At 37.7% G+C, this 17,959-nt stretch overlaps 1 protein-coding gene across 1 annotated transcript in view; it reads right to left on the reverse strand.

Annotated features, from left to right (window-relative positions):
- Positions 1–5,987: 5,987 nt before the first annotated feature.
- Positions 5,988–17,959, reverse strand: part of PDE1A (phosphodiesterase 1A) — a 230,042-nt gene continuing 218,070 nt past the window's right edge. The window contains exon 14 of the mRNA NM_001003091.1: positions 5,988–6,199. Within this exon, the coding sequence (NP_001003091.1) occupies positions 6,126–6,199 (74 nt within the window). The 3' untranslated portion in view covers positions 5,988–6,125. The remainder of the gene's footprint in view (positions 6,200–17,959) is intronic.

Consider the following 17,959-nt stretch of genomic DNA (forward strand, 5'->3'; position numbering starts at 1 on the left):
CAATCTGCCTGATTTTCTGATTTCTCCAACTTGTCCGTGCCCCACCAAATGGAATGATATCAGACACCAAGTGTTTCACAATTATTTTCCCTCAAGTATGATTTATTTAACAATCATATGTAATAGGAAATACAGAGAATTACAGCAGAATAAAAACACAGGAATTGTAGCTTGGCATGTTAAAAATGAAATAAAAGGGCTACTGGTTAAATAAAGAGACGTGTGGCATTGTTAGGTATGTGTCGTGTAGCTGAGGATCGAAATGCAAAGCAGGAAGGCCGAGGTGCAGCAGCCTGACTCACCCGCCCTCCTCAGGGCCCACCCGGCATTGGTGTTTGCAGAAAGGGTGGGCCCTGCCCACCTCCGCCCTGACTCCCTCCCGTTGGCGCTAATTAGTAGCTACCCTGGAAGGAAGAGAGAATAAGGGAGATGGAAAGGAGACAAGTGGAAGGGGGGGAGGAGGGTATGCAGAGAGGAAGGGGGGCGAGGCAAAGAAAAAGCGCACTGACAGCGTGCCGATTCTAAGGAAGTAGACCCTATTTCTCCACTCCCTCTGGAAATTCAGTCACGGTGCTTTGTAAGTTAAATAACCTGGAAAATTAGGTGAGAGGCCATATACAGAAACTGATGAATTCATTATATTTCTCTCTCTCTCTTTTTAGTTAACAAAGTCTATAGGTCCTAAAATATCAATAGGAACAAAGTGGACAAGTTTCCTATGATCCTTGAGAAGCAATGTTCCAAGTTACTTCTCCCCGGAGAGATTCTCTAGCTTTTCCAAAAGACGACTGGCTGGAATAAGAACAAAAGTAATTACGCTTCCCAGAGAGTCAGATTCTATTTTAAATGCAGAATATTTTCTAGCTGGTAAGTAGCTACTTTTAAAAAGACACTGAAAGCAGTAGTTCTCATTTCTTCATAAATAGAAATAAAAAGTCCATAGTTAAAAGACAAAAAGTCACCATGATGTACATATCTATAAATCTCCCCCCACCGCATCATCAGAGATCAATCCGTACTGCTTACATTTAAAATATCAATTGCATTATAATGTCTATGATACAATTCAATTATTTAGCTGAGTTCTACACAAGATTCAGGTGAACCAAAAACTAAGGACCTTATTCACAGAACATTTAAAGGCATTTTATACACAGTCTATGCACAAATATATCTTAAATTAGAATGATGCATACCTAATATGCATTTAGAATATGGCTTACACATTAAAGGAGATCTAAGTTGTGGATCGTAAAATCCCACCACTCAGACTTAAAAGCTTCTGATTATATCACTTTCTAAAATATTGCTTAGCATTGTGGAACCCAAGAAAAAAGCAGGTGCAACAGAAAACTGATAGGATGGATGGACTCTCCTTCACTTTATTCTTTAATTCATGGCTACTCTTGATTTTTTCCATCCAGTTCCTACCTTCCACCACACAGATTCGTTTCAGAATCATGGACGTGTTTGCACGGTGAAAAGTCACAACCCCTCATTGTGCTTGACCCTTCCTGTCAGCTAATAACAAACAAAAGTTGTTCTTCAGGTGGGGGCAAAGGAAAGGCTCTGCACATGCTCAGGCAAGACATGACAGGCAAGCAGAGTCTCCAAGAGTTGCAGTCTGTTTCTGTGTAGTAAAACTATCAAGTCACGCCAAATGATATTATCTGTACAGAAAAGGATGGGTTTCCATTTTCATAGATATTTTTCAATACACACACATACTTCTTGTCACTTATCCCTGGGCCTGTGATATATTTTGTCATGTCCTGATGGCATCAACACCCCAGAAGGCAAATTTCATTCTCAGTCCTCACAGCTGTCTCCAACAATGGGTGAGGGATCTTCTTACCCTGGAGTGTAGGGAACATGGGACTTGCATCGTGATGACGCTCAGGTGGGTGATGTCTTAGTGCTTTGAAACCACAGGCATGGATGCCAGTTGGTCCACTGGTTTCAGGGATGGGTCTCACTGCAGTTTCCCAGCGTGAGAGTTACAATGAAGTGGTTGGTCATCAAGGTCGTAGAGCCGGGGTAAAGCTCCATTGTTGTCACAGGACGTCAACCACAGCTTCTGAGCAGCCCCACCTCTCATGTTGCTTCCGTGTATTTAAAATAAAGACAATCTAAATAGCCCATTCTTCAGAGAGGCGAAAAAAAAAATTTTCCCCCCATAATTTTGCTTTGCTTTTACTTAAAACCTTGAAATATTTGTAATTATAGAACTCTGCATAAAAGGATATAAGGAAGTAAATTTTTAAAATGCTTCATCTTTTGTACATGTGTCACCAAGTCCCCTATGCTATACCTGGGCTCAGAGTGATGACAATTTTAACCTATCCAACCTTTGTCTTCAAAATTTCTCAGACTTGCTTGAAAAAGCTGGGTCAAAACAATCAAAACATCTCCTCCAAGACTGTTTGTTGGGGGAAGGACAATGGCAGAAGCACTGGCCAAAAAATCTGATGGCAACTTTGGATGTACTTGGTTGGCTGGAGTTACTAGCTCAGAATTTATGTTCTTCTTCTTACGAGTTCCTCCTAAGAGTCCATTAAAATGGCCCTATCCAGATGTGTGTTGAAAAAGGAGAACATAGCTGTGTGGAAAGTTGAGGATTTAAGATGTTCTGGTCCTGTTCTCATTATCCTGAAATAAAATCCAAACAAAAATGAGGATCATGTTTCGGTCATACACATGCATCGATTACTGTGTGGTGGTATCACCTTGGACTTTATATACCTTGTCAGAAATAAGGGTTTTAAGAAATAATAATAAAAAATAAGGGTTTTGTCAATACAGAAAAGATAATGGCTTTCTACCAGCTGGGAGTCGTCGTCTTCTTTTCGTCTCTCTGTGTGTGCATGTGTCTGTCTGTATATTTTAATTCTACTAAAACTTTGGATTGTCTGGATCAGAAGTCCAAACCCAAGTAGCTATACAAGCCAAGAAGGCAGTATATATGGGGTAAGCGGGCCTGTGTGAGTGTAAAACCAGTGGAGTCACGAGGACTGTAGTGAACTAGAGAGAACAAGTCCTGTGTGACGACATTCAAAGAGATTTTAAATCAGTAAGTCAAATAAAGCAAATGCACCGACGACATCCAGCCCGCACTCCATTAGGCTTTGACCTCTCCTTGGACGGTGCACTCAACACCAAAGAGCAGGTGTTGGTAGGAAGAGGGAACACGTCCTTCCCCGTGAGTGCCAGCTCTGATATTGGTTTGCTTTTGGAGCGCCATCAGTCTCTGGCGTGTCCTTCAAGGAAGACAATATGGTAAATTATATTCTAGCATCTTTGTAAATGATAAAGCAGCATGGCATTGTACATCCACTTCCAATCTCATTCACTCTAATTAACAAAAACGGTTTTAAAAAGTAAGCAAAACCAAATAGTTTTGTGGACGGAAATCTCTCAGAAATAATAGTGAAGTTATTCAACAATGTGAAAAGTAGATTTCAAAGGTTGGTTTCTTGCCCTAAGTGTAGTGTTGATTTATGAGGTTTTCTCATGGGGCACATTGAATTAGACCTCAGTGTTTCGTGGGAAAATATCTCATACTGGGGCCCACACACCGAGAATGAAACAGGCAATGGCTCTCAGAGATACAGCCAGGCTGCCGTAAGGTCTATACTTTCCCCACGGCAGCCAGGGAAACAGTTAGCTAGAGGTCACAAAGAAAATGTGGTTAATATGCAACCTGGAAAAAAAAAAATGCAACCTGGGAGCCTGGAGGCAAAATCTGACCTTCACATATATTTTGTTTGTTCTACACAGTGTTTCAAAAACACTTTGAGCCAACATTAAAAATGGAAAGGTTTTACAAAAAAAAAAAAAAAGTCTCTTAGCCAATGGAAACACCTGGAAACACTGGTCCCTAATTTGTGCATGGTGAAAATATGCTGGAGGCAAAGACTGGCTGGCTGCAGCCTTTAGGTCAGGTGCACTGTGTCCTTCCTGTTTCCAAGGCTGACCACCGCTCTTGTCTCCCAGACCCTGGGCCTGAGTCACTGTTCCCAAATGTCACCACTCCTTTTGGTTTTCTACTTCCCTTATTTAAGAGACCTGCCTATTTCTTGAAGGTGTATAAATCTCACCTACTGCAGGTCATGATTTCTGGAAGACTGTGAACTGAAGGCAGAGCTTTCTCAAATTGAAAAGAACACTACAGCATTTGGCTAGTGTGGACAGAAAAAACAATGGTCTAACAGCCTGCTTCAGTGTGCACACTGCTGTTTGAGTGGGTCTCAAATCTTTCCAGCGTTGGGGTCTTTTTAGTTGAAAAAAAAAAGATAAAAGAGACTTCATTAACTGCCAGTTGAATCCCACTGAAACACCTTACTGATGGGATGCCAGAATTTTACAGATATTTTATCTGTAAATATATATAATATACACTTTGCCATAGACTTCTTCATAGATCGGACAGTCATTTTTACGAAGGTACTGGCGACCCGTGTCCCCTGCACAGCAGTTTTTGGAAAATGTTCATAAATATTCCAGTTCCATATTATAAACATGTAAGAAATGCTGATTGTAAACCTTTTTCTTTTGAAGCTTCATAGTGTGCACTGGCTTGAAGATACCCAGTAGGAAAGACTTGCTTAATTTTGTTCAACTCAGTTTTCAAATGGTATTTATTTGACACAAAAAATTTTTTTGTACTTAAAGCATCTATAAATACTCCACTGAATCTAGTTTTCCCTAAAATATGCTTTGAGGGTCCATCCTATATCATCAGAACCTAAGAACTCTTCAGAAACAGGGCAGCCCCGGTGGTGCAGAGGTTTAGCACCGCCTTCAGCTGGGGGTGTGACCCTGGAGACCCAGGATCGAGTCCCACGTCGGGCTCCCTGCATGGAGCCTGCTTCTCCCTCTGCCTGTGTCTCTGTCTCTCTCTTGCTCTCGCTCTGTCATGAATAAATAAATAAAATCTTAAAAAAAAAAAAGAACTCTTCAGAAACAGCCATGGGCTCTAAAGGTAATAAATTTACAGTTTGGATGGAGGGTATGAAGAGAAATTGCTATAGCTAATATGAGACAATATGTTAAAATTGTTAAATATAGACATACATGGGTTTTAATTGCTGAACAGCCACTCTGTGGGCTTGATTTCCACCCAAGCTTCATATGTAAAGAATTTTACATATGATTTCACAATCACCAACTCTGAAATTGTTGAGAGGACTAACCGAGATTAATACACGTGAGATGTTCACTGGTCTGACACTTGATAGTTGCTATTATTTATTTATCAATAAAAGACAGTCTTATAACCAACTCACAAATACGGAGATGAATCATCCTAAAAGCTAACCACAGTTTAACTCTTTTATATCTAAAGCAATATGTGAGGAGCTACTGACGGCATCTCAAAGTCTTGGTATAGGATCCCTCAGCATTTTCTTCCCTGCCCCCCACCATCACCCCAAGAGCAGGGCTCAGTATAACACAGAGAGTTTTGTTTCTCAGCTTTTAAGGAGACCCTACAACATCTCCACTATAAATACACATCCTTCCCTTCTAACAGCTGGCACTTCCCCTGTAGGCAGACCCAAGACCACGGTCCTTAACTCTAGTGTACAGAAATACCACAGACAGAATTATTAAAAATTAAGATTTCCAAGGCATGATTCCCAGAGTTAGTAATTTTATAGGTCGAGGGCAAGCCTCAGAAGCTGAACTTTTAAAAAGAGAACCCCTGATGCAAACAAATGTCTATAGATTTGAGCAAACACTGATTATTTGTTTCCTAATATGTCCTTGCTTTGTTATTGTCACCTAGTGTTAACATTCATATTTCCTACATGAAGTAGAAAGGGGATCATGATTAAATCTCTCCACAGCCTACAGATTATTATTTTTAAAGGACTAACATGTCTCGCTGAGGATAATTTTTATCAATGAGCAAACTAAGCTCTTTGAAAAAGTACACATTTAAGATTTTGCTTCAGAAAATAGGAGAGATTTTTTTTTTTAAAGATTCCAGGAGGACACTGCAATGAGATAGCTTTGTCTCTAATGATATTCTACGAACCATTCACTTCAGAAATTAGGTTTCTTGTCTAAAAAATAAAATTACCTCTCATGTTTAAAATGACAGAAGCCTGTAAGGTATTTCAAACCTATGAATGTGTATCCACATGTTTTTCTTCAGCGTTTACTAGATCTTCTGAGTTCTTATGAAGATCTGGTTCACCTAAAACACAAGCAGACAAATAAACAAAATAAGCCTGTGGAAAAAACCTAATAAGGTCAGGAATCTGAAGCAATTTAGTCAAATATTGAAGATTCAGTTATACAATGGATTCTGTGGCACATTTCTCCAAAGATATCAAATATCGTCTTTTCAGACTGTGGATTTAAAGAGTACAAGTCATCTCCTGGGGGTTGTACAACATTGTGAAGTTGCAATTTAAGCTGGTAATACAAAACTGAAATAGATGACACCTACTAAATCAAACATAAAAATTATGCATGCTTTTCTTTGATTTTTTGGGGGGGATTTGGGGCAGAGGGAAAGGGGGGAGGCTCCATGTTTCGTGTGAGCTGGAGGTCAGGCTTGATTCTCACGACCCTGAGATCATGACCTGAGCCGAAATCAAGAGTAGATGCTTAACCGACTGAGCCACCGAGGTGCCCCTTTCTTGAATTTTTTAATCAAAACAAATTGTTTTAAACAAACTCTGTAATTATCAGTGCCTTTTACCACATACCCTTTAGTCGCTATGAATTTAAACAAATGTCTAATTAGAATACTGATCTTTAAGATAAGACATAATTTGCCAAACACACTAATGAAATTTATAATCCGAGAATAACTCATCTTCTATATAAACCATGAAGAAAAAAATGAACATGAAAAATGTGCCAATATTTCTAGAGAAGTTGAAGAGAATCTATCAAAAATAAAAATATAAAGCAAAATGTATAGATAAAAGAGTCTTATGTGAAAAAGAAAGTAAACAAAATTAGCGGAAATTTATTTTTGAAGCAATTACTCAAAGTACTTTGATATTTCAGGAAATATATGATGGCACGTTCTTTCTGTTTGAACTTTGGTCAAAAATATACTAACACTTAAGGGGCACCAGAGTGGCACAGTTGGTTTAAGCATCTTACTCTTGGTTTAGGCTCAGGTCATGATCTCAGGGCTGTGAGATCGAATCCCAAGTGGAGCTCTGCACTAAGTGTGGAGTCTAAGATTTTCTCTCTCCCTCTCTCCCCCTCCCTGCCCCCACTCTCTCATTCTCTCTCTCTCTCTCTCAAAATAGGTAGATAGATAAGCTACACCAGTAAGTAAGACCAGTTATCTTTGAGATCATTCCTTTAACATATATTGTAAGATTGTGTTGTCTCAGTTGCAACAGATCTTTTATTGAGGTTATAAAATTAGTGAGCATATAAACCTTATGGGGTGTTACTATGAAGCAAAATTATTTTGTCTCCTGCTTTCTCTTTAAAATATATTCAAAAAGGGAAAATTCTCTTTTATCCCAGGATGAAGTTCTCAGGTAGTATCATGACTTTTGCAATCATCCTTAGATAATAAAAACATTATGTGATCACATTAAGTTGCCAAAGTCTCCATTCTGATATTAGTCTGGTCATATATGTTACACATCAATCTTAAAGATCATAGAAGATTCCTTTCCAACCTTGAGTTTGTGGTGGAGCCCAGAAATGGTGTGTGATGGTGAGGCATGGTCGATGCTTCTTTCTGTTTCACTCTCCCCCAACTGGCTACCTTGACTCCTGAGCTGGAGCAAAGGAGGGAAAGGGCTGAGTTGTAGAAGCCAAGTCCCTACACCATGGTAGGATGGCTTCATACTCACTAGACCTGGCAGGTGTTTAGAGCTAATTCTTTGATGGACACATTCATGGGCTCTTCAGGGACTTCTTGCCAGAGGCCATGGCTGGAGCCATCTTATCACCTCGTTATCCTTTACGATGTTCAAAGCCCCCTGGAAATTTACTGTTGCATCTTCAGCTTCTGTCTGCTGAGGTTCTTTCATTCTTCCAAATATGGGTGGGGCCCATTTGGTTTACACAAAACACTCATGAGGCTGTTGTTCCCATAAATTACTTGAGGAAAGACTGAAACTTACATAGCCTCCTCTCATGCGGCTCATCTGTCACCAGCTAATCTTTTCCATCTCATGTAATAATTACACTCCATTCCTAATATCCCTGAGGGTCCTGATGCAGTTCTCTTCTCTTGATTTGGGGTAAAGAGGGAAACATTTCTATACCTTCCCCCACAGCAGATAGTTCATTAAAGAAATTCTCCTCGCGGATCCTTTTTCAACCATTAATAACCTGACCCTTTCATTTGTTTGAGTTGGGTAATGATCATAAGCATCTCATAATTGGCTTTGAATCTTCTTTGAAATTCCTGACTCACAGGATTTTTTTCTAAAATCTTAGACTCTTAGCTTAAACCTCTGATTTAATATTTTGTTACTTAGGACTAGATTAGAACAGAACAGAGCAAAAAGAATAGACTTCACTAAAAGAGGAATAAGAGTAATTCACTGGTTCTTAAAATTTTTTGAGAGAAACTTTTACAGTGGGCAAAAATACTGATAAAGAACTCACCAGTAACAAGAGTGGAATAGGAACAAAATCATCAAGTTGTAATAATACAGCCATTACAATTTACAATTCTTGTTAAAACTGTCTATATGTATTATGTATTCTAACATGAACATGTTGTTATATATTGGTTTATTGAACCAATAATGAGTAATGAATGATCTGAGTAAGAAAGAATACAAATTAATGCATCAGAGTAACAAATTTTATATTATCCCTATTAGCAGCAACAGCAAAAACAGTAGTTAACATTTAGAGAATGCTTACACTATGCTAAGTGCTTCATATATTTTATCATTTAATCCTTTGAACAATTTTTATTGCCCAAGGTCATATACCATCTAAGGAGCAGAGCTGGCCCTTCAACCCTGGAGCCATGCACTTTACTACTAAACCAAAGAGTTTGGTCACACAGGGCTAACTCCCTGACCCAAAGGGGCAAGTTTCTATTAGATTTGAAAGGCTGAAAGCATTCCTTGTTGCTTGGAGAGAAATGATTGCAAAGTTTCAACTTGAGAAGTGTAGAGTAAACATGACATTTTTCATTTTTCATCCTCCTGCTCTGGCTAGCTACTAGGATTCAAAATTCAGTTCTTCAGAGAAGAATGAATGGTTCCATAGTAAGAACTGTAGTAAGCATTTTCTAAGAAACAAAACTCTGTTTACTGCCATTCTGTGTAGTAAAACCTACAGTAGAGACAGGCTAAGAAGGATTCAGATACCAAGGTCCACACAAATCCTACACTCAGGGGGATTTCAATGCAAAAGGCTGCAAGAAGGAATCAAATGCTTTCTTGCTAATGCCAGGGAGGAGAAATAATAGGGATTTGTGACTCCAGGAGTCGCAGTGATTTCTGACTCTCCACCCTGCAGCACCACAGCCAACACTGCACCATAGATGTTAGGGATCTCAGATTGCTCTGTTTTCCTTGCATATTCATCCACAACAAGGACAATGCATTGTTTCTAGAGACCACACACATCACAAGTTCCCTAATTATTAGTGTTTATGATCAAATTCTTCAGGGGAGAGACTTTTTTCTGTATGAGTTTCCATCTACAGAAGAAAGAGTCAGGAGAGTATGTCTCCTTTGATTTTTGGTTTTCATTTTCCCCAGGGAGACAAAAACTACTTATAATCTTCATCAAGCTGAGTACATAATTTTCAGCAGGTAGGTACCTGCTATGGAAAGCAGATTTGGCAAATATTGATGGTATGCAGAATTCAAAATTTGAGCCTTTAGATGTAGACTGTAAAGATTGTTTGACAAATTTGTAGATTGGTTGAATTGGGGAAAACTAAACCCCAAACAAGTAATTGTTTCTTCCATCTTATTTGGCTTTAGGCCACAAATCCCAGAGGACTTAGTAGGTAGCTATCTTGATTAAAGTTCAAAACTCAGCCAAAATAGAAATCAATCTCACATAACTAGCTGTCCTTTAACCTGGGATGAGAAGGGCTAGTGTTCTCTAAAAATGCCTCCCATGCTATTTTCTCTCCTATGTACATGCCCCTAGCTAGCTTAGGCTGGCTGTGAGGCGAGGCTACTTGAGGGATGTGCGGAGAGGTCCTATTTAAGAGTTTTTAAAAGTTATAATGGAATAAATTGCTTCTTTTGGTCGTAATGCAAGTTGTTCTATCGCAGTACACTTATAAATGGTAAATCCATGCTTTAAAATAAAAGCACTTTAAGCAATTAGCCACACAGCACTTTATTGATCTACAACATTCAGCCAAGATTGTGGGGAGTGGCACAGTCTCTAATCTATCAATACTCATATAACAGGATGACTCTCATGATGGAGGTGAGTTTACTTAAAATAAATCATGAGTTCTCTATTATTTCTACATTACGAACATCAAAACTATTATCTTATTCTTGTTGAACTTCTTTTATTTAACGAGATTTCTATTTCTTACCAGTCTCTGGGTTTTCTTTAATCATCAGACTTGCTCAGCATATTTTATAGAAGCATAGCTCAGGATGGGTGATATGGGAACACAGAATGAATCTGTTTAGAGTGATGAGTTAACACGATTAAGTAGGTCTTTTTGCTGAATACCTCCTTACTTCCACAAAAGTTTCCTGATACAAATCAAAACTAGTCGACTTCCAAGATCACTGGCTACCAGTTGTCTTACCAAAGAATAGGGCTACACTGGGCTTCGAAGAGGTTATGGAAATGAAGTTTGAACATCAGATTCTTGACAATTTTCACCATTTCTTCTTGAAGGCTTACATATTAAATCCTACCTGAAGGTATCTTTCGAATCATTTTTTATTCACTTTCATTTTTTTCATAATTTCTTCATAGAAATGAAATATATGAAAGAAAGGAAAAGATTTCAGCTATAAATCTTTTTTATTGCATTATTTCTGCAAATTTCCTAGATTTCTATAGTTAACAAGGGAACATTATATTAGCTAAAGCCTGAACAAGAGTCTCAGAGGGAGTAAAGTCAGAACTCAAGAGTTTGGATTGTAATTGGTCTAAATTTAGGCATACGTTAAGGGATGAAAACTAAGATGGTAAAATATTCTTTTGGAAAATAAGTAGGATTGTTATAAACTAAGCTAACTGGGTTAGCTAAAATCTTTTCTTTTTAAGAGCATTTAGGTCTGCAGAATGCTTTCTAAAAATTTGGTTTTTTTCCTCAAGGGTTCTATGCCAAGAAAAAATAAAGGCAAGTATATTAAGCGGCGGAATCCTCAACAGAAAGAATTTAGGAGAACACTTCATTTTCAGCTCAACAGTCATTCAGAATAAGCCACTTCCATTCCTTCACTCACTCCTGCAGAAAACTGGATGGATTTGAGAGAAAATCCAAAATGTCTTTTGGAGAGATACTCTAGAGGTAATTCTGTTGGACTAATTAAGAATTGAAAGTTGACAGGAGAGCCAAGACCCATTCATCATACATCTGCCCACTTGATCGATGGAATTGATCCATTTTCTCATGAAATATTCCATTGCTTTATCTCAAACCAAAATTGTCGTGACCAAGCAGTGTTTTTCCATAATATAACTCCTTAAGGAAGATCTCCATGTAGTTTGGGGGCACATATGTGAGCCCAGAAGAGTAATAAGAATTACTGTGGAAAACACTAAATTCTAAATACTTCTTATGTATTGACTCATCTAATCTTCACAACAGCCCTTGAGATAGACACAATTTTTATGATCCTCACTTTAGAACTCTGCAAACTGAAACTGAGAGATTAAATAACTTGCTCCATGTTACACAGCAAGTAAGTGGTGGGACCGGGATTAAACAGGTAGTCTAGGTCCAGGGTTCTAGATCCTAATTCTACACTGTACAACCGTCCAGGGTATAGTTTATTTAATAGCTGCTATGTTTCTGTCTTTCCCTAGTATGAGTTTATGCCTTATCTTTGAAGTTAAATCCGATGGTAAACGATAGCCTTTTTTCCTAAGGTGGAGACAGACAGTAAGAATAAGTAAAAACACATATGTGAAAATGTGTTCTTTGGTATCAGACACCAAGCCATTCTCAGCTGGTTAGTTATTGGGGTGTTCCTACTAGTCCACTATAATTAACCATTAAGTCAACTGCTAGGGAATCACAGTAAAGAAGGTATATAAGAGCAGCTCTTAAAAAATCAGGTTTTTCAGGGGGAAAATAACTTGGCTAATCTGATAAACTGAATTATATATGGGACAAGTCATTCTCAAATGAACAGTATATGAAGCCATTTTTCTCCAGCCATCTACTTCTACTATAATAGAAATAAGGGATCCTTGGGTGGCGCAGCGGTTTGGCGCTTGCCTTTGGCCCAGGGCGCGATCCTGGAGACCCGGGATCGAATCCCACGTCGGGCTCCTGGTGCATGGAGCCTGCTTCTCCCTCTGCCTGTGTCTCTGCCTCTCTCTCTCTCTCTCTGTGACTATCATAAATGAATAAAAAAGAATCTAAAAAAAAATAGAAATAATTTTTCAGGGATATCTGTCCCTTAGAATTTTTATCAATCCTTTTTTATTTATTTTTTAGTGGCCGAGAACTATTACAGCAGTTGTTAAAAAAAAATGGTAGAATTAGTGTAAAGGAGAAAGTAAGTTTATGAAAGTCATATTGCCTTTCTGATGTTTTAGAAAAGGGACATCCAACATGAAACTGTAAAGCTTTATTGCAGAAATGACACAGTGATAAGATGCTCAAAGAAAATTTATTGACACTCAACATATTATTTCAGTAAAGAGAAATGCTACAAAATGCCATTTAAACAGATATTTGAAAGAATAAAGATGCTGATGTAGCGACAGCAGTTGAACCAGGTCAACCAAGGAATTTGTAGCCTTTGTGGTCAGTGATGCCAATGTGCAATCTGCAAAAATTGGTTCCCTTTCTCTCATGGAGCCAGGTAGATTTCCAGCGAGTAAATGAAATCTTCAAGTTTTTTTTTGTCACACTGGAGCTGCCACCATGCATGCAGTTTTACCTAAGGATGTTTACTGATCAGGAAAACTTAACGTTTGCATGAACTGGCTTTTGCTTCTGAAAAAAAAGGGTGCTTATTTAAAAAATATCGAGACAAAATTATTTAAAAGTTACGAAATACTAAATTGTACTTAAAATTTATAATGATCCATGTTTATAGGAATTATTGTGGAAATTATAAAGATAAATATAATTGATATTTTTCTTAATTTTCAATATATTTTACTTTTGCTCCTAAAACTTCTTTGTGATTTTTGTGTTCATTAGTAATGATCACGAAATGACCCCCCCCCTTTTTTTTTGGAATTTAACTTATTTTTTCACCATTTGATTTGTTGCCTAAAAAGCCCAGATTGCCTAAATGAGCCCAGGAAGCTCACTTCTAGTTGACTTCAACTAGAGTAGGAACTCTCAGAATCTAATAAGAAGCTATCTTGAAGGATATTAATATTGTCTACTAACAAATAGTATACAAGTATTAGGATGTAGGACCATATTATATAAAGCAATAATACGGAATCTATGACTTATTTCAAAAATAAAAATATAATCATACTTCCTGTTCTTTTGTCTTTTTCCTACTAATGTATTTTAATGATCTTAACAAAATATCGAATTATTTGTAGAAATACAGAGTTAGAAGGATCAATGCCCTTACGTAGGTTATGACTTGACTTTCAGGTACAACTGCACTCTATCATTCCTTAATCTACTGAAAAAGCATCAAGAAAACCATTAAGCTTTTCTTCTTATGTGTGTATCTCATGAGTTATAGTCATGCACAGTACATCCTACTTTTTATAATTTAATATATATAAGTAATCTATTTAACTCATAAGCATTTGGTAAGCTCATAAACATTATGGTAAAGTATAGGAGGACATTTTTGGCTGACTCTGGGTTTCAGAGCAACTATTAACTGATTGGAAGTTAAGTTTCTTTACTATTTATAAGACTTTTATATTGACTAAATCTTTAGTTTAGGAGAGTTATAGGCATACATTTTTAAGGAAAACAACATTGTACACTGAAAAAACATACTAAAATATATATATACTGAAAATTTTACCACAGGAATTACTTATACTTACTCATTTGTATATAAATGTAGCATGAACTTTATGTATGAACCAATATATGTTATAAATTCTGAGTGATCCAACTAAATGATGGTAAAGACAAAATCAGCTAAAATTGTTAAGCATAACAATAAAATAGTGCTCAAGAAAGAAAAAAAATGATTTGTAATACTCAGTGAGGACCACCTGTCAGAGTACCCTTGACCAAATAGAAAGAACAAGAGGCATGCTTTGGAGGAAGAGGATCATTGGAAATTCTGGGAATAACTTATATTCTGACTATGTACAACTATGGATAAAATCTCAAAGTTGCCCCAGAATACATCGGCTTCATTTCCAAATTGAGAAAGGAGCACATCTTCCTACTTGTGTTCCTACCAGCACAGATCTCTTCTTGTCCTTGTCCCAGGACCTGCGGGGAAACCATTTTTTCATCATCACTAAGTAGCCCGTAATCACAAGAGAATGCAAACCTGCTCCTTCTACCTTCCTTCCAACTTTTATTGTTCACGTAAATACAAGTGGGGAGTTCACTTAATAGTATCACTATTAATACCCCTACTTTTTTTTTTTTAAAAAAAAAAAAGACTTTATTCATTTATTTAGAGAGAGTAGGGAGAGGAGCAGAGGGGTAGGGAGAGGGACAAGTAGACTCGGCCCTGAGCACAGAGCCCGACGGGGCTCAGTCTCACAAACCTGAGATTACAACTGGAGCCAAAACAAGAGTCAGAGACTGAACTGACTGTGCCACCCAGCTGCCCCTGAATTCTGCTGCTATTACAGTTCTTCCATCAACAGTTTGGACAAGACTTCTGTGAGAAAATTTAGAAAATGTAAATAAACCAACTTCTCACAACTAACTTCTAGAAGATGATCTAGAAACTATCCAGAAGGCCACTGGCTTTGAATTTAGATAAACCAAGTACAAATACCTGCCTTTTTCAAAGACCTGCTTGTATGGATTTAGACAATTTTGATTCTCTAACCTGCAGTTTTATCAGGGCTATAATTCCTACCTTGTGAGGTTGCTATAATATATGTTTGTATAAATGATCCACGGGAAGATACATAAACAATGTAAAATTTCACTCCCAAATTCATAGTTTTCAACATTTTAAAATAAAAATGTCTATGGGATATAACATACACATTTGAAAGCTCAAGGGATCAAGTTGCATTGAGATTAAACAGAAGTAGATTTGATGAAGCAATTATACTGCTCTCTGAGATAAGTTTTGGGACAAAGTTGTCTTCTCTTTTTGGATTTACTACTACCATGACGCTATTTTCTGGGTATTATATTAAACGGTGAAAATGAATATGGAAGATTCATTTGCAATATGTGTGCAAACCTGTGATTTGGGTAACTAACTTGCCCCCGCAGACCTCAGTTTTCACATTGGTAAAATGGTGATAATACCTGCATTATAGGCTTGGTTGCCTGATTCAATAGGATAGAGACCACGGCAGAGCTCGGTCTATCACCTGGCAAGTAAACGTGTCTTTAGTAGAAAAGGTTTCTGCATCCTATTTAGCACTAACACCAACGTGATTTCAAAAATCACTTATACACACTGTAATAGTCAATACTGCATTTTAAGATAGTTCAAATACAAATAACAATATATAAGGTTTAATTAGTGAACCTATCGCAGTCTATTAAAATGTCATGCTAATCATAATGTAAATTTGATCTTTTAAATATTTTAATACTTCCCCATCAGTTTTAAATATTTCCTTTACTTCTAGTGGTTTTGTGTTTTAATTTTTCAAGCAATGATACAAGACCTATTTTTACAAACTTTTTGTTTCCTGTTGAGAGAGCCTATGATGTTTTCTAGCAAAATACGATTTACATAAACTAGTTTGGCTAAAATATTAGGTATTCAATACACTTCAAATAAATTAATCAAATAAATTATAAAATGTGAATGGTGCAGCGGTTTGGCGCCTGCCTTTGGCCCAGGGCGCGATCCTGGAGATCCGGGATCGAATCCCACATCGGGCTCCCGGTGCATGGAGCCTGCTTCTCCCTCTGCCTGTGTCTCTGCCTCTCTCTCTCTCACTGTGTGCCTATCATAAATTAAAAAAAAAAAAAAAAATTAATCAAATAAATTATAAAATGTGAAAAAGTAAAGTATCTATCTTATTTGTAATTCATATGATGATTTTCTGATTACGAAGGTAGGTCGTAGGTACAGTGATTTTTTTTTTTAAAAATGTCCTGACGGCAATAGGAAACAAAGCTTTTTTTAGGGATTCTAATGAAGTTGAAAATGCTAAAAGCCAACCACGATCATCCCAGACATGTGTAGGCATGGATGAAGGACTAGAGATATCATTTTAGACAAATAATCAGGCTTTTGCTTTGTTGAATGGGTTAAATTTGAGGCCAGAGCTAAATCATGCTGTACAAATGAGGGGATTTTTACTGGCTGAGAAGGAAAAGAGAGGAGTTAAGGTCGTGAATCAAGAGGAATATGAGACTAAAAGGCTTTTAGAGAAAGAACAGAGGTGAGTGATGACAAAGAAATTTTCCTTTTGCTCGGAGGTGTATCGTTAAGACAACAAAGCTTTCAATGTCCTTGGAATTTGGAATTATTGGGGGAATATGACAAAGTCTTGAACCTAGGCTAGTGTTAGCAGTGTGTTACCCTGAAATTCTGGTTACATTTGTCAGAGAAGAGTAGCACCTGAGAGAGAGAACTGTCTCCGAGAGCTGGTCCCTACTTCCTGCCTAGGTCTTCAGTCTCATTCTGCTCCCATCACCTCTGCTCAACAGCGCTACCTCCAATCTGCTCCTTTCTTCCCCACCATCGTTTTCTCTACTCCCCAAAGTTCCACTGTCACAGTGTTCCCCGCAGAGTTTTCAGAGGCTACAGAACTCCTGTGAACCCTTGCAGTGATTTCTCATATTGCACAAAGCAAGATGAGAGCAAGTGAGTAGGTTTTGGGTGTCTGAAAACACAGAAAGTATAGATATTGTGCAAGAGAAGAGGCTTTGGGGGAACATCCCCCACATCTAGTTTTCCCTTTTTCTACATATCAGATGTTTCTTTTCTCTTTTTAGATCTTTTCGCTAACCAAAAATATATGATAAAACATAGTGGGTAACATAAATTTCATTTACAGGGCTCACCGCTAAATTGAGACCTTCATAAAATAAAGACCTCCATAAAATGGGAGTCAATTCTCCTCTACCCAATACTGACCAAGTTCTCATCTGGCTTAGGGATCTGAAGAGGAATAAATATTCCATGAATTCTGCTCTTCAAAAATCCTATCAGCTTTTTGTTTGGCACGTAGAAGGCCTCTGTAAGTATTTTTGTAGTGACTTCGTTATAGTTCTCAATTTTTTGTCAGGCTCCACGGCTTTATTAAGTGCAACACACTCCAATCACAGTATCTCATGACATACAGTGGTTCTTGCTAGGTGGAGAGGTGATGCACACCTCCAGAAGGGAAGGCTGGAATCTCCAACAGACAATGTGCAATTGGAAACAGCCTAAAATTCCTCACCATTTCCACTCATTCCTACACTGCTTTTGGTAGGCCCCTTTTGAACACATTTTTTTCTCTTCCCATTTTGAGAATGCAAGTCATAATGTGATAAATATCCCAACTGGAGTATGAATAAGACAGCTGTACTTCTATAACTTAGGGGTAGCCTTTTTGGAGAAAGCAGGTTAATGGAGTTTGGGAAGATAGGTAGGATTTTAAAGCAGAGTAGAGGAGGGGACCTAAGAAGTACATTCCATGAGGAAGAAAGAACAAGGATTAAGGCAGAGAAAATCTACTGCCTTTCCTAGGAGTAGAAGGTAAACAT

Source organism: Canis lupus, chromosome 36 (assembly GCF_011100685.1).
Source record: "Canis lupus familiaris isolate Mischka breed German Shepherd chromosome 36, alternate assembly UU_Cfam_GSD_1.0, whole genome shotgun sequence".
NCBI classification, from domain to species: domain Eukaryota; kingdom Metazoa; phylum Chordata; class Mammalia; order Carnivora; family Canidae; genus Canis; species Canis lupus.